The 24,777-nt window shown below is 55.3% G+C and overlaps 2 protein-coding genes across 4 annotated transcripts in view; one reads left to right on the forward strand and one right to left on the reverse strand.

The window, feature by feature from the left end:
- GMDS (GDP-mannose 4,6-dehydratase) overlaps positions 1–4,944 on the forward strand; it is a 659,281-nt gene extending 654,337 nt beyond the window's left edge. For 2 of the 3 annotated variants that reach the window (XM_045866473.3, XM_045866472.3), the window contains exons 10-11: positions 1,484–1,552; positions 1,836–2,278. In XM_045866473.3, the coding sequence (XP_045722429.1) occupies positions 1,484–1,552; positions 1,836–1,898 (132 nt within the window). In that variant the 3' untranslated portion in view covers positions 1,899–2,278. Of the gene's footprint in view, positions 1–1,483; positions 1,553–1,835; positions 2,279–2,525; positions 2,667–3,282 lie in introns of those variants that run through there. The other variant, XR_010413540.1, reaches the window with a different exon arrangement.
- An 8,786-nt stretch (positions 4,945–13,730) lies between these two features.
- On the reverse strand, positions 13,731–16,689 carry FOXC1 (forkhead box C1). Its single transcript, XM_045866476.3, has one exon. It carries the CDS (start codon positions 16,132–16,134, stop codon positions 14,470–14,472), a length of 1,665 nt encoding a protein of 554 aa, XP_045722432.1. The 5' UTR covers positions 16,135–16,689; the 3' UTR covers positions 13,731–14,469.
- Between the last annotated feature and the right edge of the window lie 8,088 nt (positions 16,690–24,777).

A 24,777-nucleotide genomic window follows, 5' to 3' on the forward strand; every position in this document is an offset into this window, starting at 1 on the left:
TTCTTCAAATCATCTTGAAATTCTCATCTCAATTCTAAATCAGTCTTCAGAGATCTGTTATAAGAAATGGGTGAGTGAGGGTTGAGGTGCAGGGTTAATATTCTCCTGTAGTTTTTCTTTTAGACAGTTTCCTTCTTAAGGAAGTCTCTTAAAATGGATGGAAACTCTCCTGAAGCAGTTCCATGCCTGTACTGGTGAAACTGAGCAGAGCAGACTCTCCCTGAATCATTGACGTCTTTTATATATATATAATATATATATGTATATAAAAGATTATATATATAATGTGTATATATATATATATTTTATTTATATTTATTTTTGACAAAGGCCCTGTCAAATGGGATATATATATTTATATTTTGACAAAGGCCCTGTCAGATGGGATGAGAAACTCAAGGATCAAGCAAATGACAGCTTGAGCTTCCTGTACAGGAGCTGGAGGTTCGTTTAAAAATTAACTTGATCTTCCACCAGAGCGGTTAGGGAACACTGGGCAGACGAGGAGTGCTACCGAGCTGAAGAAGCTGCAGGGTGCTTGCTCTTTGGAGCTGTATTTTCAAACTGCTGGTTGCAACGGATTAGTGGATCGTGAGGTGGAGTAAGTGGGTCGAGATCATGATTTTCTAAGGAATGGGATAGAACAGAACAGAATAGAAAATACGGTATGTCGTGGCCCTGGACAGTAAGGGGGAGGATCGCTTCGTGAAAGTTCAGTTTCGTTTTACGCGCCTGTGGGTGTGCGGGATGGCGGGGTGAGCCGCCCGTCTTTACCGCGGCTCAGGAAAGCTCGAGGCCACCGCCCGGAAAGAACTGGTCTGCGGGCCCCGAGTTAGCCAGGGCCCCGTTAGGGGGCACCCAGCTCCCCGCCGCGGAGGACCGGGTCCGCCCAGCCCCGCGCGCCTGCACGCTGAGGGCCGGGCACCCCCGCGTCGCGGAGCCTCCGGGGAGAGTCGGAGCGCGCCAGCGTCGGGCACCGGGCCGTCCGCCCCGCGGCGGGAGAGCGACGCGGCGGCGGCGCGGAGCGCGGGGCTGCCAGGGCGCGTCTGCTCATTTACTCCTCTCCTTGCCCGAGAAGTGCAGTAACTCGAAACAGTTCTCACAGTAGCGTCCCTGACAACTTAATGTTTAAAAAAAAAAAAAGTCATTAAGTGTCAATGGGACGCGGTGGAGGGGAGGGGTGGACAGGAGGAGGTGGCTGGGTGAGCAGGAGACGGCACCGCTGTCACCGTCCTCACTGGTCTGTGCAGCGCATTCTTAAACGCGACCTTCGCAAGATTTACTGCTCGGGGAGCCGCGACTGAGCGTGCCTGGCGGGTTCCAAAAGGAGGGAAACGGGAGCCTTGTGCCTCGAGAGTTCGCCCGCCGACAGCAGCGGTGCGGGGGGGGGGGGGTCCCTGCGACTCGGGCCCCCGCCGCCCCCGACCCACGTCTCTTTTATCTTTCCCTCCCCCCGCCCCCTACCCCCCCCCCCCCCCGGCAGGACTTTCTGCAAGGAGATTGCACCAAAGCGAAACAGAAGCTGAGCTGGAAACCCCGGGTCGCTTTTGATGTAAGTGCCTTTCTCTACGGGTGGAATCCGCTGGCCCGCTCGCTGCGGGAGGGGTGGCCGGCCCGACGAGGCAGCGAGCCGCCCGGAGCGGCAGCGCTCGGGCCGGCTTGGCGCCCGAGGTGCCCCAGGCCTGGAGGGCAAGGAGGGCGCGGGTGGGGGCGGGTGGGGTGGAGGGAGGGTGGCGGAGGCCTCTCCGGGCGCGCCACAGGGGGTGGGGGTGTCACCCGGAGAGAGTGGCAGAGACTCCTCCCTCACCGCCCACCCCCTGTGTCTCGGGTCCCAGGAGCTGGTGAGGGAGATGGTGGACGCCGACGTGGAGCTCATGAGAAACAACCCCAACGCGTGAGAGCGGCCGCGGAGGCCCGCGCCGCCCCTGCCGGCCTGTGGTCCCCGCTTGGAATCAGCTGGTGCGGGGTCGCAGGTGTGATCCCGGGAGGGGCGCGAGAATCCGGCGGGTTCCCTGCGGACCCTCGCTGCCTCTGCGCTTTGTCCCCGCCGTTAGGATCTGGGGCCGCTGAGGTTTGTAGCAGCCGGGACGTGGCACTCCGGGGTTCGGCCCAATTTCCTTTTGTCGAGGCCTCTTCTGAACGGTTTTGTGAAATCAACAAGATGTTTTAATCACATGTTCACTGTACTTGAAATTATGTCATTAGACAACTGAAATTGTGGGGCTTTCAAAATGTTTTCCTCTTTTCTTATTAAAAATGGCCTTTCTATGAACTAGCATTAACAGAGTCGATGTCGGTGTTTTTCCTGAGGTATAAAAGCAGCTATAAGGGCCCCCAAACAAAAACACCCAAATTCTTGCCTTGGAGTGAAATAGCTTCCCTTAGGCCTTCCTCCCTTTTGAGAGAGCCCCTGCAGGTAGACCCCTGCTGGGCCGGAGCCTGGCTTTTGCCGAGCCTTCTCCTAAGTCTCTGCCTGGGACATTTCTTTCCCCCTTCCGGTGACAATAAGCCACTCTATCCAGCAGATCTGGAAACCCAGTTCCTGAAGAAAGGAGGCATTCACACCCCCTCCGGTCTCTGCTGACTATAATTAGAACCCACGGAGCTCCCACCATCTCAAAAGAAGTCTTGAGAAATAGAGGGGGGCCAGAAGAAGAAACCTGAAGGTAAGTAAATATTGTTGGAACATTCCATGCCAAAGCCCCTGAGGTACCCAGAGGTCTCTGAGCCCATGCCTTTCCTTGTGGTCTAGAATCTTTCACACAATACTTATTTCCAACCACTTCTCGGTACTAGATCACTTTTTTAAATCTAATTTTGATTTAATCATTCAACCAATTTATATGAAGTGCTTAATATATGTCAGACATTGTACACTTGCACTTACATCAGTGTTAATTAAAAATTATAATAAAGAGGTTTAACCTGGGCCTCAGATCACTGGATCCATTTTCACTGAGTGCATCATTTAGGTGGCCTGGCTTTCACTGCAGGTATGTGCTCCTGAGCCGTGGACTCATGGCTGTACTAAGTGTATTAAGGCAGGTGGACACACAAATGTATGGAACCCACAAGCAGCAAGCAAAGATTTGGGTACAGGTGTATACTTCTGCATGAAATACACTATTTTGCTCTAGAATAAATTAGGTCAGGACTCTTCTTTTCCCCCCTCACTCCCCCTCCAAGGAAAATAAAATAAAACTTTATAGCGAATGGAATTCCAGCCTTTACACATGCTCACGTGAATGCGGGTGAACTATTTCTGAATGTCTTCACCGGCAGGTTTATGATCTGGGGGAGGACCCAGGCTCCAATGGCTGGCGGCAGGAGAGAGGGCTCTTTGTGTGGCTGCCTGAGTTGCTACAAGAGTATGCTGGCCAGGGGCAGCCTCGGCTTCGATGGAGCAGAACTGGGGCGGCTTGAGCTGGCCCACCCGGTTCTCAGAAGCTGCCCCAGGACAGGCCTTCTCCCAATCGGGATGCTGCTAATTGGAAACAGATGGCTCTGGAAGGCTGGGCTCCAGGACTGAGATGGCTGGTGGGCACAGAGGCACTCACAAGTACACAATCACACATGTTGCCACACATCCAAACCCACACATGCACACAAATACAGATACACACCTACAACAGTCCCACAAACACGCATTCACTCACAAACACTTGAAAACACAACACAAACCTGCTATCACCAACACATGGCCACACACATACTCTCACAAATCTCACAAATAAACACATTAGCACACATTCCCCTTAGCCTTGACCCTGATGGACAGGCACCCCCCTCTTCTCCTCCTCTGACCCCCTGAACCTTCACCTCCTCCCACACCCAGGCATAGAGGCCATTCCTTCCGGCTTGCAGTGGCCCTATATAATTCAGTATTTTGAGGCTTGTTAGCCCAAAACCATAATAAACTCCTTAATAAAGGATCACGAGAGATTCTAGGCAGGGGCTTAATGGGACTGCGGTAGAGTTATAATGTTAAATTATTCTTCTCAAAATGGCCTGGAGCATCAGTTTTTGAAGAACACAAGAGTATTTTTGGTCGCAATCTTCTCTCTATTCCTGAATCCTCAGTTGGGCGGACGGAATTTGCTCATTTGGCTTCCTGGTCTCCTGCTGTTTAAAAGGTGCACGAGAGAACAGATTTGCTTGAGTATCTCTGTTCTTTCTGTGCTCTGAATTTCACCTGGACATCCTTCAAGACAATCATTAAAAAGGGTCTTCCATCTTAAATCTCAACTCAATTTCACTGAATTTATTTTCCTCCCCTTTTTCCTGCTCTGCCAGCTTTGGCTTTTCAGTTTAAGTGTGATAAAATATCTTCCACCTTGATTTTTTTTTCTTTTAGTAAAAACTAAGAAAGTCAAACTTTCAGTACATTCAAACATAATACGAACGCAAACACCACATTTGTGCCCCAGATGAACAGCAAGGTGCATGGATACCTGGGCCAGCCAGGACCTCCCTTTCCATCGGACCAGCCTGCCAGGCTCTCCCGGGGGCTGTGTCGGCTGCCCTTGGTCTTTAAGGAATTAGGAGGCAGCCGGGTCCCCGTATATTAACCTGACACACCCCTCCAGCTGTTTAGGGGTGAAGGCCTGCAGTGCCGGCTGTGGGACCTCTAAGGGAAGTGCTGAAACGCTTGGGAAGATAAAGTTCCCCGCAAGATGGCTCCTCAGGAAGCTCGATTTCAGGTCTACCATTGTGCGCCAGTAAACCAGCGCAAAAATGCACCAGGCTCCTCTTGGTCTTTAATCGCCTTACCAACACCAACCACCAAGATTCCATAGAACGCCTGCTCGCCGGTTGGTCGACTGCTGGCAAATGAAACTTTCCTTGGCGTTCTTAAAGCTCCCAGCTGGAAGCAACACTTTAAATTTTCATTTCAAATTAACCTTAAACGCACGGTTTACAAATAACTTTCTAAAACCCAAGAAAGCGTCTTGTTTGTATTTGGGAATTCCAACCGGGTACTCTCAGTTTTAACATGGATCCCCATAAATCCAAGCTCACCGTCATCTATTTTTCACAACCTGTGCTGCAGCCTTGCGCGATCGATCTGTGTATGGTATGCGGGAAAGGGGTGTGGACAACTTCCACCCGGCTTTTACAAAAAGATCGTATGTGCGCGCGCGCGCGCGCCTTACAAACAGATCAACAAGTCCCAACATGCCACCTACACCTCTCCAAAAATCGTGGGCTTTAATAACTGGTGGTGCCGCGAAGCTTCACAAACAGGAGGGACAACTGGGACACAAAGCTGCTCTGGGTGCTGGCCCACCCTCCGCAGTCGGGGGTTTCCCACCATCCACTGCGTCCCTTTGGAGCTCACGGGGTCGGGGCCTGATTTCTTCGGGGAGACACAGGGGGCGCTGCTGCCCTGCCCCAAGCAGGCCCCAGGCCAGGGCTCCCGGCGACCTCCCAGCCTCGCTCTCTGCCCCGCGAACACCCCGGGAGCGTCGAGCACATTTTCAGGGGCTGTGCCGTCAGTGTTATTACTCGTCACTGGGTCTCTAGTCACGTCGCTTTCCCCGGCCTGTGAGGCTGCCACTGCCTCCCCCAGGCCCGACCTACGGTGCTTCCCGCCGGCCGCCTGGGGCTCACCCTCGCCCCCGCCTGGCCCGCCCGGAGTGCGCTCTGTCCCCAGAGACCTTTCCGAGGCCTCCGTTACGAATACGACGGCACGGCCCCACCCCACCCTCACCCGTTTCCTCGGCTAGAGTGTCTCTCTCTGCTGGGAGGCCGACGACCGCAGCCTGACCCCGGCCCCGCCGCCTACTCCCCAGCTCCCGCCCTTCCTCCAGGGTCAGGGATCACACACAGCGGACGCCCCGTCTCAGCTGCCCCCTTTGATCTCTGAATTCGGGGCCGATGTGCCCGTCTGCGTGCGCACTCTGTATGCAAGGTACTGAAGGGCCCCGACGGCAGATGCTGAGGCCTAGGCTGGCCCGCGTACCCCGCTCACTAGCTCTGCAACCTCGGGAGACGCTCTAACTCCGGACCTCCAAGCTTCGGCCAGGACACAGCCGGGTGGGTTGCTGGGGTGGCGGACCTCGGGACCGAATGGCGCCGCGCGCGTGCGCATGCGCCGGCCGCCTCCCTCAGCCCAGGCCCCGGCGGGCTCGGCCCCGCGCACGTGTCCGGGGGCCCGCGGCCTCGCGCTCCCCAACGCGCGAGCACCGGTGGGAGGTGAGGAGGTGATGGAGAACTGTCCTTAGAAGAGAACCCTCCCCGCCGCAGCCCTGGCTTCGCTAATGCGCCAGTGTGCACGCGGAGACGGGCGCTCGGAAGCCTAAAACCCAAAGCGCGAGAGCACGCGGGTTGGTGAACTGCGGAAGGCAACTGAAATTGGGGCTCCACTGACCCCCGCCACTCTGAGGCGAGGAGCTGGGCGCGGGCCAGCCTGTGAGGAAGCCGCGCAGCCCGAGGCCTGGGCCGGAGTGGCGGGCCGAGGGCAAGGGAATGTATATTTGGAAGGGGTCAGGACCTCGGCTGGAGTCTGGCTTTTTATGGCGAGGAAGCCGCCTGGGAAGGGCCTTCTGGCGAGGCTTTCCTGTTGTGCCACTTTCCCCCCCCCCCACACACCACCCCCCGCATAGCCTGGGAGGGAGGGAGGGAGAAGGGAGGCCTAATCCCGGCGGCACCCCGGGGCCCCTGGCTCCACGGACCCTTTCCTGGGGACTGAGCCGGTGGGTAGGCCGGCTCCGGAGGCGGCCCGCAAATGCAGAGCAATGGCACATTGTTTCTCGGTCGGCAAATGCACTGTAAACAACTGCCCTGCACCTCCTGGATATTCCGTGGAATCAGAGTGGGGTGGGCACGCAGGAAACCCCCGTAAGGACGCGGGACAGGTGACCTAGGACATCAGCCCCTCGAGTTCTCTCAGGGAATTTCTAGCACCTAGGCAGCCCTTGTCTCTGGGAACAACCACGGGGCCTCCATCCCCTCCCAGCCCCCCTCCGGGCTCTCCCCGGGACACTTCCGGCAGAGGCTCGGGCGGCACCCTTCCACCCCGGGTTAGCCCACCACACTCCCCGAGCGGCCAGCTGCGAAGCCCATTGTCCACTGTCCGTGTGAGTGCTCCGTGGGTGACAGTAGACATCCTCTTTGGAACGGCAAGGAAGCCCCCCCTCTGTTGTTGGGGGTGCCCGTGCTGCAGAGAGGCCCCAGTGGCCGGCCCGACCGGATCGCGAACCCTGGCGCTGCAGAACCAGCCCGACTTGGGGGACAATGGCACCCCTCAACACAGTCCTGGCGCACCGGGCTCCAAAGACAGGGGCTGCCCTGAACACCTTCCAGGCTGCAGGGTTTGCGCAGTTCAGAGGACAGTTTTCGTTTTTCCTCCAATGGCAGGTTTTTAAGAATCCCATTGCCACCTAAACACTTGCTCCTCAACTCTGTCCTGTTTGCACATCTGTACCATTAACAAGACCCCGGTACACCTCAGGGACCAATGACCTGATTTTATACCCAAGGAAATGCGGGGTCCTTAAGAGTTAATGGCGCTAAATGTGTTGGTTTTCCTGCTCCTTCCCTAGGGTAGGTAATGGGGGAGGGAGGGTGCCTGTCTTCCCTTTCTTATTCTCACCCTCTCCCCTCTCCTTCCATCTGTCTATGTCTCTGTCTGTCTCTCATCTCTCAATCTAAATGAACCTCAAAGTTCTACCTCCGACCTCTTATTCCCCAACCTCGAGTTCTGAGACCCCTCCAAGCCCTGTCCCTAGGCCCTGCCTGGGGTCCCACCACCCAGGTCAATGGAGAGGCCCCACCACCTGGCCCTGGCTGCCAGCCCGCTGCTCACTCCATGGGCTCACAAATTGCACTTCCATGCCCACCCAAGTAGCACTGAGCTGTGTTGACTTAGGGGGTAAATGAGAAGCCCACCCAGTCTCCTTCTTGGGAACAGGGACAGCTAAGGGAAGAAGATGGGCAGTTTAGTACAAGTGACCAGCAGTGCTGACCAGTGGGCTTGGAGGAACCCAAGGGCAGACCAGTGAAAAGAGAAGATGCTCTTTGGGAGAATAGAAGCAGGTGCCATCTGGAAGAGCAAAGAGGCCTATGGAAGAGCCCCTCAGGTTTTCGGAGTCACCCTCCAGACTCCAGGTGGGTAGACTCTGAGCAGGAAGCAATGTCAGGCCCTCTCTGAGGACCACTCAGACCAGCCTCTCTTCTCAGGCTGCCTCCCTATGGGTGCTCCACCCCTCTCTCCTGTCTTGAAGACAGACTCAGGCCTATATGCAAGGAAATTCCAGATCCTACTGCATCTCCTATAATACGCTCAATATGCCACAAATTTAAAATCAGTGAGGGAAAAAATCAAGTAAACAATAAAAAAAAATAATATAAAACAGAGGGTTTCTTTGGAGCCATGGTAAGATGGGAAAGGAGCACAACAAAGGTCTTAAGTCAGGCCTTATGCTCTCTGTGCCGTATTTTGGTTTCCAATAAGGCGGACATGGTACATTTTGCTCAATTTTCCACTCCTAATCACGTTGAGAATGTCGTGGAGAAGGGGCTTTCATTCTTCTGAATGGATTTTGGAGCTGGAATTCATTTAATTAAGTATTGCTCCTTTTCCAACTGGACTCAGACCTGGAACCTGCCAGTCCTGCTCACGTGGCCCCAGCTCTGTCTGAGGCCTGAGTGTACCCTCCAGGTCAGGACCCCATGTGGCCCATCACCCAGAGGACTCAGAGCCTGAGCATACTTGCCACTGGGTAGGTAGCTTAAACTGGGAGACATCTGGGAGAAATTCTGGGGCCCCCAGGACTTTTAAAAGGGCCTGGGAGGAAGGGTGGCGGGGGGGGGGGGGGGGGGGAGAAAGTGACGAAGAGAGGGATAGAGGGATAGAGGTACAAAGACACATAGAACGTAATGACTACATTGGAATCACACTCAAAAAGGGAGAGACAGAGTAAAGGAGGTATCAGGTCACAAAAGTCCAGCTATGAATGTAGACCCCAAATAGTAAAGGAAGACTTTCTGTTTAAGTGAGAGTGAAAATGCCATTAATAAAAGCTCATTTCAAGGAACCTCTTAACCTCCTTATAAATTGAAATAGGAGCTTTCAGAAAAGTAGGTGTCTGAAGATGACATTTAGGGCCCCATAGCAAATCTCAGCAGTTTTTTCCCCCCCCCCATGCCGTTGTGACCACTGTCTGAATAAACTAGATCTTGCTTTTTGGGAGCTCTCCTGAGCTTAAGGCTTCTCCACTCTCTGCTCCCCCACACCCCAAAACTTGGTGGGGTGAGGACTATGACATAGTCTCTTGGTCCCTTTTCTCCCTGCCTCCCTCCAAAGCTCCCTGCTTAGCTAAAGAATGTCCGCACAGAATCTCACCTGCCTGGCCAGCTTTATTACATGGCCACTATCAATCTTGCCCTTAACGCGACATTTGTTTATGACCCGATGGGAAGGGCTAATGGCTTCATGAACCCACTCTGAAATGAGCTGAGAGGAGTCTAAAGAGAAGGCCCTGAGAGAGCAGGCAGGATCCAGTAGTGAGAACTGGGCTCAGAAGCAAACGGGGCCTCTCTCCAGGAGCTCTAAGATGTGGAGTGTGGGTAGAAAGAAAAGGTTGCCCCACCACTGTTGTTTCCAGTACCACGAACAGCTGGGGAGAACACGGATGTGGGTGTCCGGGACCTGGCTCCCCAGTGGATGCCTCCTCTCCCTCCAGGGCAGCCTGGCCAAGGAGCCTGGACTTGTGGAGGGTTCAGGGCCTCTCTGGAATTTTGGACCATGAAGAACAAAACTAACGGCCCTCCATCTTAAAACTGAGACCCCCTCCCTAGAGAACAGGGTGGGAGAGAAAAGGTCCACTATGTCTCTTCTTTACCTATCGAAGTTCAGGGGAGCCTGATAGGGGTATAAGGCACTCTTGTTTCCTGACCCTTATTTCTGACCCCCGCAGGAAATAGCCAAGAGCTTACAGACCACCAGCACAATTGAGCCTTATTCCTCTGCAAACATTGATTATTAATGACACAAGCTGTGTAGAATGATAAATTGTAAAATGCATGCTTGTTTGCATGCAGTCTGGTGAAAAAAGCTCTGCTAACTATATAGCCCTGGAAAACAGCACGCATTCCTACCACACGTGCAATATGCCAAAATGCAAGTTTTTATATGGCATGTAACATGCTGGCATTTACTTGCTCACTGTATAAATTGCTAAGCAAATAAATGCACCCACTGCTACATAAAGGACAAAATACTTACTATCCCAAAGTTTTCTACAGAAGCTCACTTCAAAATTAGCCAAGTCCCGACCACTAGATCCTGCCTTGTGTCCAAGGCTAATTTCAAAATGTACTGTCAGTTAAAATAGCAAGAAGTTTCTCTTAGAATATTTTACAGAAAAAATATTCTTATTGCTGAAAAAGTGCATATCAAACGTGCAAACTAAGGAATAAGTAGTTCTCCCAGATTCAGTAACGTCAGCAGTAGTTGTTTTTTTCTTAAATTGGATGAGAGTCCAAAAGCACATGTATTGAGAGTAGAAAACGTTACCTATATGGTTTAAAAAATCAGAATAATGAGCAGAACTTCTGACCTTCCACTCAAACATAGCTTCTGAACTATTACTTAGGCAACTCTTGTAGAAATCAGTATATATGAATAACACAAACACCTTCCAAGACTCATGTCTTCCATGCCTAAACTTTCAAACGTTGCAATAGAAGAGGGCAAGAATGATTGCTAAGAAGCTTGTCCCGGGCAAGTGTGTAAACACTCCCAGGAGTTTAGGAGAGGAGCTCTTCACTGGCGCGCAGGAGCCCAAGCACAGCACTCATGCAGGGTGCCTTCTCTAGCCTCAGGAACTCGGGCCCCAAGGAAGGAAGAGCGAGGGGTGCCCGCTGCCAAAGCCGCATTCTGGCGTGGGCGGGAAGGGTCCCCAGCCGGGAGCGAGCGGGTTCTTTCCCCCGCCGCGCTCACCCCCGCAAGGCCGCTCCAGCGCAGGCCGCGTGCGCTCCCTCGGGGCGCGAGGGCAGAGGCAGCCCCGCACCGCGCCTCCGGCCCACATCGCCTGCCTCACCCGTCCCGCAGCCCACCCCTCGGTGCGGCGCAGTCGAGCTCTCGAGAGCCAGGCTGGGGTAGGCCGGGGGCTGGCAGCGGCCGCGACGTGCTCCGGCTGCAAAGCCCAGGCCCAAGGAGAGGCAGAGGGGTACGAGCACGTGGACCCCCACCACGCCGAACCCCCTGCCCGCTTTGCATATCTCTCGCGTCCCTTAGGCCGAGCGACTCCCCGCGCCGGCCACCGCCAAGTGATTTGTGGCCTCTGGAAACCGACCCCACACGCCGCGCGAGGACGCAGCCCAGCCAAGGAGGCCGCCCGGGGCCCACGCGCTGGCCCTGGCAGGTCCGGCGCGACCAGGCCCCGGCGGGGCGGGCTGGGGGTTGTCCTGCAAATCGTGCAGCTGCCGAGGCTGCGGGCTGGCGCGGGTCGCGTTGTCACCCGAGAGCAATGGAGTGCCTGTGACCTTTCCACCCCGGCTGAGCACCTAAACACGCTTGTGTCTTCAAAACAAAGGCGGCCAGCGAGGAGTATAAAAAGGGAGTACCGTGGGCCAGGTGGCGCGAGGCGGAGGTGCGGGATAGGAGCCGGGCAAGCTACTTTTCCCGCGGCTCCCCCGGCCCAGGCGGCGAAGGCCCCAAAGCGCTCCTCCTGGCTCCGCGACCCTCGTCGCTCCACACACAGCCCTGCTCTTTGCCATTTTCTGCTCAGCCTGGTCTTCCCGGCACCCACGACCCAACCTGCGATTAATCCATCACACCTAACAAGAGGTCTCCTCGGACTCTTTTCTCCCCCAAACAACTGATTTCGGGGGTGGGGTGGGGTAGGCAGCGGCGAGGAAAGCGAGAACCCGGGGAGGGGAGGCGGCGGGGCGGGGTGGGGGGGAGGGCAAGCGTGGCGGGGGGGTGGTAGAGGAAGGAGCTCTAAACACAAACAGAAGCCGGGCCCAGGCCGCGGCGGGTAATTACAGCTAATTAGCTGCAGAGCGTTCCCGTCCGGGAGCGGCGTCCCGGAGGCCGGCGTCGGGCCAGGAGCGACCCGCAGGACCCGGGCCGCAGAGAAACGCCCCAGCAGGAAAGCCCCGAGTGGGCCACAGGTCTAGCCTCGCCAAGTCCCCATCCCAAAAGGTTGCATCAGGCAAGTCGAGAAAGGTACGGTCTCTGGCTGCCGGAGCTGCCCGGCCTTGGGATAGGTCACCCGTCCCAGCGGACGGGGCCATTCCGTTGGTCACCTGTTGCCGCTTCCCATCCGGGCCTAGACAACCCAGCTCCAGCCACCGGACCCTTTGTCCGCAAGTCCTGGCTCCAGGGTCGGCTCCCAAAAGTGGACCAACGCACAAACTAAGAGGTCTGGCAATGGATTCTTTCCCTTCACTGCCCACCCCAAGGGGATAACCCCAGGCAGCTCCAGGGCCACGGGCTGAGAACAGCCAAGAGGTTTTAAACGCGGCCGTCAGGCGAGTCCCAGCCAGCCTGACCCGGAGAGACACCCGCGCCCTGCGCCGCTGCGATCTTCCCTAGCTATTAGGATAGGACTCAGGGAGGAGACCCAGCAAATCAGAGGCCACGTAAAGCAGTTTTTGACTGAAATTAGAGTGTATTTATTTGCAGCAATCCTTTAACAATGATCAAATTTTGACAACAAGCAATAGCAATTACTGCTAAGTGTTGCCTCTAGATAGGAGCGGCAGATAGCAGGAAACTGTATTATCTCGAAAACAAACTGAAAGGCCCTGAATGTCTGTAATCAAATCGCCATCTCTCCAAAGTCTGATTGACAGGGCAGATCACCCTAAGATAATGAATTTATTACATTTCCTGGGTTATTTACAAAGGGGGAGGGCCAATCTGGGTTGCCCCCTAGGTTTAACTGTAAATTAACAAGAAAAAATGGATTGAAAAGAAACCACCCTAGACTAAAATGTTCTGCTCTTCTCTCCTTCCTTCTTATTGCTTTAAATCTTTTTTTAAAAATAATTGTTCTACAAACATACCTTCTAAAATAGTTTCCCAGAGATTAAATATCCCTTTCCAACCCACAGTATATATATATATATATATATATATATATATATATATATATATATATATATATATATATATATTTTTTTTTTTTTAAATCAACCCTTCTATGTAATACATGAAGGATTGTAAATGTGGATGAGTTATATACATACATTTAAAAACTGGTTTATTTTTCCTCTTACAAAGGAGTGAAATTAATAGGCAAAATATCCAGCATTTGGCTCACGGGGATGTATGTATAACAGACATCACGATTTTCTAATGTGATACACAAGCCAAATATTCATCTGTGTATATCTGGAGGAACATTCACATATCTCTACACACAGGTAGCACTGTGGTAACACTGCTGCTGATTCATGGGCTTAGAATTTCCAGATCATGTTCTGTCCTTACTGAAAAAAATATATTAGTGTATATGCCAACTCAGATCTGTTTAGGAAAATATCTTTTGACTAGCCACAAAGCAAGCTGACTATATAGTACATTTTGCAGAAGATGCTGCAGGAAAAAAAAAAATCTAAACAAAAAGAGACTTTTATTTGACAAGGAATAGTCCGAGGGTTTCTCCATTTTTCAGCTATTTAGGAGGAGAATAGGTCATTTCTCATGTTTTAATCTGAAATCTTTTTTTCTTATAATAATTAAGGTTGTATTAAAGTATCCAGACATATAGATCTCATTCAAACTGAATGGTAATTTATTAATAAACAAAACAATGAATATGTTCAACAAAAAGAAAAAAAAGATGATAGAATAAGATTAATACAGTTTCCCTTTTTATAATGAAAAAAAAAGCACAATTTAAAGTTTCAGGCAATTTAACGTCAGGTTTTGGAAACACTTTCTGGCGTTTGGTCCACGACATCCAACTACAAATTAAAAATAAATTACTATATTGCAATTTACATTTTAAAACAAGTCCATGAATAAAAAGAGAGCGATTTTCATATACGGGGACTTTCCCCCTCCTTTCAACATAGGATAAAATATCTTACAGGTGAGAGGTGGAGGAAAGAGAAGGGCAGGGGAATGGGAGAGAAAGGAGGAAAGCGTGATCTCTGAAAAGCAAGAAGAAACTTACGTGTTATCTGGAGTAACACTGTCCTTTAATAAACCATGATTTTGCTGTCTCTGTACAAAATAGTTTACCGTTTTGTTTATTTAGATAAGGCAAAGTGAAGGTGGCTCTGAATCTTTTCAGAAAATAGTTTTCTTTGTGCTGGTGAGTTGAATTTTTGGAGGGATTCTGTTCGCTGGTTTGGTGAATGTTTTTCGAGGTTTTCTTTTTTTTTAAATTGGATTTCTTTCTTTCTTTCTTTCTTTCTTTTTTTTTTTTGGGGTTTCGATTTTGCATTGATGGTTCTTTTCTGTTCCTGCTTTAGGGTTCTATTCAGTTCGACTTGGGGGGGGCGGGGGTGTCAAAACTTGCTACAGTCGTAGACGAAAGCCCCGGACGTGCGGTACAGAGACTGGCTGGAAGGGAAGGCCATCTGACAGCTACTATTCCCGTTCACCGGAGAGTTGTTCAAGCCGATCCTCTGCGACTCGAACATCTCCCGCACAGAGTGGAAGTTCTGCTGCTGGCCCGGGTAGCCCGCGGCCGCCGCCGCCGCCGCCGCGCTCGCCAAGTGGCCCAGGTCTCCGCCCGCCTGGTTCAGGTACCACGAGGTGAGGCGGCCTTGGTGGGCCGCAGGGTGGTGGCCGGTCTCCTGGCCGCCGCCACCGTGACTCAGGGACGAGGAGCTGCTGCTGGTGACTGGGGGCAGAGAGTAGTCGGGCAGGGGGTCGTCCACCGCCGAGCCGCCCGCGCCCCCCGGCGCGCCCTGCAAGTGGCCGCCGCGCTCTCCGGCCGCGTACAGGCTCATGGCCTGCAGGTTGCAGTGGTAGGTCCCGGCTCCCGCCGCGCCGCCGCCGCCGCCGCCCCCTCCGCCGCTGCCCCCGCCCGAGCTGCCGGCGCTGGAGCTCTGGCTGCAGGGGGAGCTGTAGAGAGAGCTCTGGCCAGGCGAGTAGGCGCCGAGCGCCAGCGGGGGTGCGATGCCCGAGCGCGAGGACCCGGCCGCCGAGGCCAGGAGGCCTGAGCCGAGCTCCGCGGCCGCGCCCTGCGGCGACCCCCGAAGCGACGTCATGATGTTGTCCACGCTGAAGCCCTGGCTGTGGTGCGGCGGCGGCGGCGCGGGCTGGGCGGTCGGCGGCGGCGGCGGCTGCGCGGGCTCCGCGCCGTCCAGGCTCAGCGGCCGCGCGGAAGGCAGGCTGCCCGGGGGGCTGCTCCCACTCGACAGGCTGCTGCTACTGCTGTCGGGGCTTTCGATTTTAGGCACCGCGGCGGCGCTGCCGCTGCCCAGGGCGGCGGCCGGGGACAGGGGCTGGGGCGGCGAGGGGCACGTACCGTTCTCGGTTTTGATGTCCTGGATGCGCACTGGCGGCGGCTGCGGTCCGGGCGCGGCGCCGTCGGCCTGCTCGGGCGGCGCAGGCGGGGGTTGGCGGCCGGGCGGCGGCGGCGGCGGCTCCTTGAGGTGCAGCCGGTCCTTCTCCTCCTTGTCCTTCACCGCGTCCTTCTTCTTGAAGCGCCGCCGCCGCCGCAGGAAGCTGCCGTTCTCGAACATGTTGTACGAGTCCGGGTCCAGCGTCCAGTAGCTGCCCTTGCCCGGTTTCTTGTCGTCGCGGGGCACCTTGACGAAGCACTCGTTCAGCGAGAGGTTGTGGCGGATGCTGTTCTGCCAGCCTTGTTTATTGTCCCGATAGAAAGGGAAGCGGTCCATGATGAACTGGTAGATGCCGTTGAGGGTGATCTTCTTGTCCGGGGCGTTCTGGATGGCCATGGTGATGAGCGCGATGTAGCTGTAGGGAGGCTTCACCATGTCCTTGGGCTGCGGCTGCGGCGTGTAGGGCCCGTAGGCGCGGGCCATGCCGCCCGGGTACTGCTCGGCGTGCGCCGGGTGCGAGTACACGCTCATGGGGGCCGGCATGGCGGTGTAGCCGCCCCCGGCCGCCGCCGCCGCCGCGCGGTAGTAGCTCTGCTCTCCGCCGAGGTAGGGCACCACTCCCAGGGAGTTGGGGCTGGACACGGAGTAGCGCGCCTGCATGGCCCCCGCTCGCCGCCGCCGCCCCGCGCCTCCCGCCGCCCCCCACCCTCCCTAGGCCGGCCACGCCGCGCCGGCTGCCCAGTCCGAGTCCGGGCCCCACAGAGCTGGTGCCGGGCCGCCGCGCTGAGTCCGGCTCGGCCGCCGCCGCCGCCGCCCGAAACCGCCGGCCGCGCGCGGCCTCTCCCTGCGCTCGCTCGGGCTCCTGGGGCGCCTCGGGCCACCTCGGGGTCGGTGCTAGGGGAGAGCGCCGGGCGAGGACGCGGCAAACGGCCTTGAAGGAACCCGCGGAGCAACTTCCAGGCGAGAGCGGCAGAACAGAGCCAAAACTAAAAAACAAGAAGGCGCCCTTCTCGCCACACTGCCTGCGCCTTCCAGGAGACTCTGCCCTGAGCCGCCGGCGAAGGCGGCCAAATAACCAGGGGCGGGGGGCAGCGCGCCGGCCGCCTTGCCGGGCCCCGCGTCACCTTTTTTTCAGTCTCTCGCGCGCCGGCCGCTTAAGGAAGCATTGGGAAAACTTCTGAACTTTTGAGCATCCGTCACCGAGGCGAGGACTTTTTTACGCAGTTACATTTTTTTCCGGGCAGCGGAGCCCCGCCCCACCACAGCAGCAGCAGCCAATGGTAGGCGAGAACCGCCTCTGAATGAGCCGGAGGCCGAGCCCAGGCTGCCCGCGCCCAGCTGCGGGAGGACCGCGGGGCTGACCACACGCGCGCCGGCCGCTCGGAGCCGGCACCCCTGCCCCTGCCCCTGGCCGTGCCAGGCCTGCACCCACAGCAAGATCGGCCCCCGAGCCCCAGCCGCCCGCCGCAGCCGCCCGCAGTCTCCCACCCCCGGCCCTCCGCACAGACGTCCATTGTTCTCGCAGACTTCCTGGGTCCTCCTGGGCCCCACGCAGACCCTTCCTCGGTCCACCGCTCCCAGATGTCACCGAGTCCTCGAGCCCCAACTCGGGCCGGCTCTCTCCCATTCCCTGGTCGATCTGGCTGACTCCAGTGCCGGGATTTCCTGGGCCTCTCTTCCCCTCCTTTTCCCCTCACCTTTCCTCTCTTTCCACCTCTTCCTTCCCTCTCGTCGCCAGTCTCACTCGGTTCACAGCTGTGTTCATTGGCCCTCCCACCCCCCTCCTGGAGATCCTCTTGCCCGGAGCTTGCCCGGAGCTGGGTTACAAAGGACAGGGTTTTAAAGGCTCAGTCACAACCATGCTTTTCCCGGTGGGGCAGGAGTTGTCGCCCCCACCTCGGCTTCCTCGTGACCCCTACCCAGTAGAAATAAGGGAGAGGGGATATGGGGCCTTGCCGGGATCGCTGCCCAGGTAGGCTCCGCCCCCCCCCCCATTTCAGGCCACCCTTGCTCCTCGTCCCCCCCCAGGGCAGTTGGCGCCCTGAGAGTGCTTGAGGCGCTAGCTGCAGGGGCCAGGAGGCTTCCCTGCGCTCCCCCGTGGCGGGGAGGGTGAGGGGCATACGTGATCCCTCAAGTTCCCCACACGCCGCCGGGTCTTTGCCTGGTCAGGCATGTTTCGGCTCAGAGGAGGGGTCACGCTTCGGGCTCAGTGACATTAGCAGGTGTGATGACAAGAAGCAAATAAACACGTCCAAGAACTTAACGCGCCTCAGTTCAACCTCCATCTCCACACGCGCGGGGCTGCCTGCTTTGCAGATAACGGGTGTGTTGGGCGGGGTGGGGTGGGGGGGGGGATGTTCAGAATCGCACCTGCAGAACTGCTCAAGGATTCTGGGGGGATAAGCGCAGAAGGCGTATCCTTGTGCACGCCTGAAACGTACAGTTTCTGAACGACTGGAATGGGATGGGAAGAGGAGAGAGGGAAAGAAACGAAGAAGCAGGAAAAAAATCGGCCACCCTCCGCCTGCAGCGCAATTCTGCATCTTGGCAATTCTAGAAAAGACCCTCCTGAAGACTGAACACTAGATCCTTTACCAGAAGCCGGGGGTGGGGGCGGGGGGCACTGGCAAGCTTAGGAAACTGTGAGGAAGAGTAGTGTGACGCATTTAACACCTCCACTCCCCCAATTTCTGACAATCTTTAACTGCAAGGACGTGTCGGGAGCCCCTTTTGGCTTCCCAGCTGGAATCCGGCTTCTTCACTGCACAAAAATTCTCATTGTCGCTTTAGTTATTAGATATCAAAGGCGCTGACTTGTGTAGGAGGCTCAGCTCCGTGTCACTTGAACATTTAAAAAACACCGTGTTTCAGAATGGACATTTACATGGAGAGAAGAGGACCTGCTACTTCTAGAACTAGCCTGGGGGTGGGGGGTTTGCCCGGAAGTTCCGATTCCTGACGCAGCTGCCTCTTGGCCTGCTGTGCTCTTGGGGCACTTGAAACTCCTTTTCCAGGGTGTTTGCAAGGCCGGGGGCTCGGATTGGAAGAAACACTTGATTTATCAGCAGGAGGCTCAGTACTTGATGGTTCCCAAACACTTACAGAGGGAGGAAGTGGGGAGAAGACCCCCGACTTGAAAAATGAATTCATGTCCAGCCCCCATCCCTGTACCCTGACATAATCAGCCCCTTTGGCTGAGGCTTTATGGGGCGCTCTGGCTTCAGCCTGGAGGCCAATTAAGTGGTCTCCCTAAACACCCCAGCATTTGGTGAATTTGAACTTTAAACTGCATCTCCACTGTTCGCACGCGGTGCATGGACAGGAAAGCAGCAATAGCGACTCGTTTGTTTTCCTAATGTGGGAAACGCCAGCGGGCCCCCGGGTTTTGCAATGGACAGTTGTGCTCCGCCGTCGCTTCCCAGCACACCGTCTCCTGCCCTCCCCTCGCTCTCTTCCTCCGCCAGCCTAGAGAAGGGTAAACAGCTTGTTATGTAAATTGCAAATAGAATGGCGGTGGTGTTCTGGGCTCCCCGCTTTGGATATAAAAGTTACCGTTGTGAAATTAGTATCTGGCATGCGAGAAAAAATGGAGGGATGCAGTTTTATAGAGATCAGCTTTCCACTGGTTTAGTTCTGGATATTCGCCAGGAAAAGATATTTGCATTTGTGTTTTATAAGCTTATTCGGAAGCAAACCTTCAGTAAACGGCTTGATTATATTTCAAGTACTTTGCTTATTTTATTATTGTTGTTAGTGGCGTTATTTTAACGTTAAGGCACAGAAGTGAAGTCTTTTGGGGGAATAGGTTAAAGTTTTTATTTTCAGTTTAAAGTTTTTGATGCCCCTTTTCCCTGCTCCTTGGGGTAGTTCAATCGTCAGTCTCTCGAAAAACCCTTGACTCAATTGGCAGAAATGCCCCCGCAGGAAACCTTGGGCTTCTTTTCTGACACCTCCCGTCCTTGCAGCCTGAAGGTCCTGCAGGCAACAGCGGTAATGGATGTTTGGTGGAACTGTCGCTTGGCCCGCCCTGCAATCCCCAGCCCATCCTTGACCTGCCAGGTGGGGTTACAATTCCCGGGGCCCACTGAGGGGTTCTTAGCTCTGAGGAGGGGGAGTGACGTCACGGCAATATTTAAAACAAGGCCTCCCCAGGGCCCCTACTGTAGAAAAGCACCGGGGAGATGTGGCAAGCACTCCAGGAAATGCCTAGATTCGGGAACGTGGTGACACCACAGGAATGTGTGTGTTGGGGGTAGTGGGGGGGGTGGAGGAGGGAGGGAGGAGATGGTGCCCTAACGCAGGTCACCAGGAGCCAGAAAGAGCTCTTTCTCTTTTCTTTTTATTCAAGTCAAGTAGAGGGAATAAGGGTCGGGGTGAGCCCCGAGTTCAAGAAATGACTCTCCAGCAGTTTGAGCCCAGCCCAGGGGACACAGATTGTCCTCTGCGTCAGAGACCCCTCTGGAACTTTCCAGCCCCGGCAGCACAGTCGTCCCTAGGACCTGCCCAGACTCCCTCCCAGTCCGCAGTTCCGGCATATCCAGCTTTTGGCTCTCGGTTATGCCCAGGAAGCTGGCCCGTCGGGGGTCTAGGCCGCCTTCCTGCGGGTTCCCAGGGGGCCCCCACTTGGTCCAGGAGCTGCGGAAAACAGGAAAGGCAGGCTTAGAAGATGAGGGAAGGGACTTCTGCTCTAGACCATGCGTCAAATCCAGAGGGTTCTGCAAACCCAGGAGGGAGGCTGCACGTCTACAGTCGTCCTACCATCTCCCCCTCCGCTGCCAGGAGACAAATTGGAAGATTAAGGCAATTACCCCGCCAGTGAGATTTGGAAACTCCCCACTAGACCGAAATCACAAACAACCGCAGCAAAGTCCGTGTGTGTGTGTGTGGGGGGGTGCCTTTGAGCCATTTAAGTAAATGACTGTAGTTCTACATATGGCCTCGTTTGGGTAGACCAGGAACCCAGAGGTAGGGGAGGGTATTTCGGTGTCAATAACCGTTATTCGTTATCAAACCGTCAGCCCGGAAGGTAGAGTTTGTCTTCAGTGTGACTTGTCAGAGGAGGGAGGAGGCGGGGACCCAACGTTTGGGTGGCCAAGACTCAGAGGACTGCTTTCTTCTTTCCTCTTAGTTGGGGGGTTTCTGAGTAGAGGTTCTGTTAACGCAGTTCCTGTAATTCAGTCCCCTCCTCAGCAGAAAAATAATTCCTACAATAAATAAAAAGAGCGTTTGTTTTTCGATTATGTTTTAAAGACAAAGTGATCCACATTGCCTGTCTACAAGATTGAACTGATTGGATAGTTGCCCTCGTAGGAGCAGATCTCCACAGGAAGTTTATGTGATGGGATAATTTAATGTCATACCCCAAGTCCCCAAGATGGGCCATCCCACTAATTACTTACACAGGAGAATTCGTGCCACACCTGCTCTTGGTTACCCCGTCGGGTCGGCCCACCTGTCACCTCAGAGCCGGGTTGAATAGCAAGGAAGAGGCACGGGGCATGCGGGAAGTGAATCTTTAACTTTATTGCCTGGCTCCGAAAGACTGAGGGCTTCCTTTGTCCAGGCAGAGGTAGATGGACACCCGAACTGTCGTCTTTCATTAACAATCCAGGACGAGAATAAAATCTGTGACGGGGTGGATGATCGGAAAGGACTAGAGGCACGCGTGTGCATGCGCGCACCTGCGTGGCCTCGCATCCTGGTCCCCAGCAGACTCAGGACGGCTGCCGCAAGCCAGGTCCTGAAAGGGTAGAGGCCCCGCTTCCTCGCAGCTTCGTGACACCGGCACATTTGGGGGGCGCGCAGCGCAGGGCCCAGGGGTCCTCCAGCCCCAGAGGCGGTAGCGCAGCGCCGGGACTGCAGGGTGCGGGCGGGCGCGGCGATCAGAGAACCGCGGGGCGAAGGCGCCTTCCCGGGGGCTGGAGTGAAAAGCGCGCGCTCCTGCACGGCCGCGCCCTGGCTGCGGATCCGCGGACAGACCCACAGACCCACGGAGCCGCAGGCTGGGGGAGGTCGGTTGTACCTTGCTGGCGGCTGGGCCTGTGTCCCGCGGGCGGCGGGTGCTTCCCGGGTGTCCAGCACCGCCCCGCGGCGGACCTCGAGCCGTGGTTGCCACCCTTCCTCCCGCCGGAAAGCGACCGTCGCAGAGCCTGAGCCTCGACGCCCCGGGGCCTTGGCTTGCCTGGCGGGCCTGAGCTCTGGGACGATCCTCCCGACGTCCCTCACCCTACCCCCGGGGCGTCCCACCGCGCGGACGCAAGGCTGGGCCTGGAGTGCGAAAAGCGCGGACAGCTTCGCACCCCAGACCTTGCGGGGAGCAGCCGCGGGGCCCTCGACCTGAGCCGGCTGTTTGCACCGCTCAGGGCCGGGACACGGCCGACACCTGGCTAGGTGCAACAGGCCTCTCCCGGAGGGCAGCTGTCCTCGCGAGCGCCTGCGGCTGGAAGCGGTGGCCCGGTGGTCGGGGTCCCCTCCCGCCCTCCACAGGCTTCCCGCCTTTCGCCCGCGAACGCAGAGCAGGGAAGAAGAGGTGTGGGAAGTCCCAAGGCCGCTCGGCCGCACTGGGCCGGGGCTCCCCGGCTGGCGGCGCAGGTCCCCAGCCAAGTCCCACAGCCTGGGGCCCGGGACTCGCCGGCCGCTCTGGGCTCCCTCACCCCCGCACTGCGCGTGCTCCGAGCGCCCCCTGCGGTCCGCAGCTTTGTCTCCGCGGCGCTTTGGCCGCGCCGGCGTGAGGCTCCACTGCCCCGCTCGGACCCATCACTTCCGGAGCCTTTCCTGGGGAAAGGGTCTCCTGAGGAAGGGGTCCCCGGGGGTGGCCACGCTGCTGGAGTGGGACCGCGAGGTGTCGGGCTCCTTGTTTTCTCACCCTGAGACCTACCCAGGGTCCAGGCGAGAGTCGTCTGAAGTCCCACGAGGAGAACATCTCAGACTCCAAGGCACGGACCAGGGACGTTTTTGTTCCTGGAGCCCGAGGTGACCTGGTCCTGGGGCTTGAGCCACCGGCTGCATTCCTTCCAGGAGGCCGCTTTTAATTGATGTGCACGTTACAGAAAAAAGCAAGGCCGCTCCATCAAATGAATTACATTCTGGAAGATGCCAAGGAATGTATTTACTGGCAGGCAGGTTTGCCAATAAAAGTTGCAAATGAAGACTGCTGGTTTCCAGGAAAATGTACTTCTGTTTTCTAACCACACCTTCGTCTTAATTATGAAAAACTGAACCTCCAAAGAACCTGTTTGGAGAACAGGACTAGTGAGTGGCAGTGACAGTGGCTACTAGCGCGGTCTCACACCCCCACACACATTTACACACCCCAGAGACACCGTATGACAACACAGACCATGCACACTGCAGCTTTGCCCACGGAGAGACTTGCCAATATTTACATACACAGTAGACACAGACACAAGGCTAGACGCTGGCCCGCAGAGAAGTATGCATTCGGATTAGTGCTATTTAGTTTGGAAGCAAAGATATAAGAAAAGATAAACTAGGGCAAATAAAGAGGCAAATTTCCACAGAATATTAAATAAAAATAAATGTATGAGAGGAAAAGAGGCACTTGCCCCAAGTATTTAGCTACTCCTAAATTTGCCCTACTATTTTTTAAGGCCAGTAGTTGACTAGGGTTACACTCTAAGTTAGGGGCAACAGAAAAAGAAATCCGGAATTCGCTTTTACTGAGGTCCCTTTTGGCTTGGGGTCACAACAACCCCAGTCAGAATTGGAAAAAATGGGACAGCTCTTCATTTTCTCCAACGTTTGACTGCTCCTTTAGACACTTGGTTTGGGGCAGAGGGGGAAGATACTATTGAAGGGTAAATTTGTTTGCTATGACACTTCTCTAGTCTCAACCACAGACCCTTAGACAACGATAATAAGATGCACAGAGCATTTCTTACCTCGTCATGCTGCTGAGGCCTTCAAGTAAGCCTTTCTTTTAATCTTCACAAGGATGTGGACACTATTATCTGCATCTTATATGGGACGGAACTGAATCTCAGAGTAAGTTACCTGGCTGAAGTTACAACGCCCTCACAATTTTACTTTGTGTGTCTTCTTGGGTCTAACACACCATTTCGGATAAGGTACATCATTTTATGTGCTACTGAGAGAAGAAAAATTAAACCAGTGACCACCACCAGTGGATTAAGTCTCATCTCTATTTCGGATGTTAAAATGTGCATTGCACATCAAGGATATATTGACTGATCCATTTAATTAGCAAATATATGGAGGCTTTCTTTGTGTTCAGCATGATTCTAGCAGCTCATGTATAACACAATACCCTTTGCCGGACACCCTTGTGAAGGTAAATAGTAATAACTGTGGAGAAACGTTGATCCACATCCATGCTTGAATCTGTTGTATGTGTGTAAGCTTATTTGACTTGCACAGAGGTAGCATGTCTGCACACAGATGTTCTAGAGATGCTTCTCAAGTGGGTGAGGCAGGGGTCCCACCCAGCATTTGCAAAGTCCAGGGCAGCCTTCCCTCAGCCGGTCACCCCAGCCTTAAGTTGCACCAGGCCCTGGAGTCTAATACAGTGGAGGCCTCTGGCCATGTGGGGCTTCAGGGGGCAGGGTGGGGATAGCAGCAGGGAAAGCCTGAGAGGTGGGCGGAGGAGAGAAGAATAGGCAAGAGGGCCTTTTTACCCTTTCTGGGAAAGAATCCCTCTCCTGCCCAGCTTGGACCTCGCCTGGGCCTGGAAGATGGATCCAAAGGCCAATAGTGAGGGCAGGAAGAGGTTCACCCCGTAGCAGAGCCTGAGGAGGCCCCAAGACCTCTGCTAGGCTTTCGGGGGAGAGCACTGCCTCTTGCATCTCATCTCGGGAGCGTCTGGGAGTGAGGGGCTCTGCTCTCCCAGGGAACGAGGCCGACTGTGTGCTGGACCTAGCAGTGCCCAAGGGCCCCTCTGCGCCAGGATTTCCCGTGTCTTCCCAGGAAGAGCGGGGTGTGCCCAGCCCCGGCAGCCGGTGTGTCCAGCCCTGCTGGGTGAGTCCCATCAGCTGGTGGCCGCAGCAGGCGGTGGGCACCAGGGCCAGACTCCCCGGGGGCCGCCCCGGGCCCCCGCCAGCTGCCGCGACAGTCTCCGACTGCCCTGCTTCTCTTCAAGGCCAACCAGTGTGGGCGTCTGGTCTCCCTTTGTCTGTCCCTGCAGTGAGCGGAGGAAGGTTCTTTTAAAGGCCAGGCTGTTGTGTTCACACAGGCGCGCGCACGTAATCCCGAACCAGGGCCTGTGTTTAGTCTATCTCGCTGACGTCCTTCCTGAACAGATGGGAAGAGGAAACGATTCTCTTGGCC

The sequence above is a fragment of the Mirounga angustirostris genome, unplaced genomic scaffold (genome assembly GCF_029215605.1).
Source record: "Mirounga angustirostris isolate CCGP_5_RB_7025 unplaced genomic scaffold, mMirAng1.0.hap1 SCAF_8, whole genome shotgun sequence".
NCBI classification, from domain to species: Eukaryota; Metazoa; Chordata; class Mammalia; order Carnivora; family Phocidae; genus Mirounga; species Mirounga angustirostris.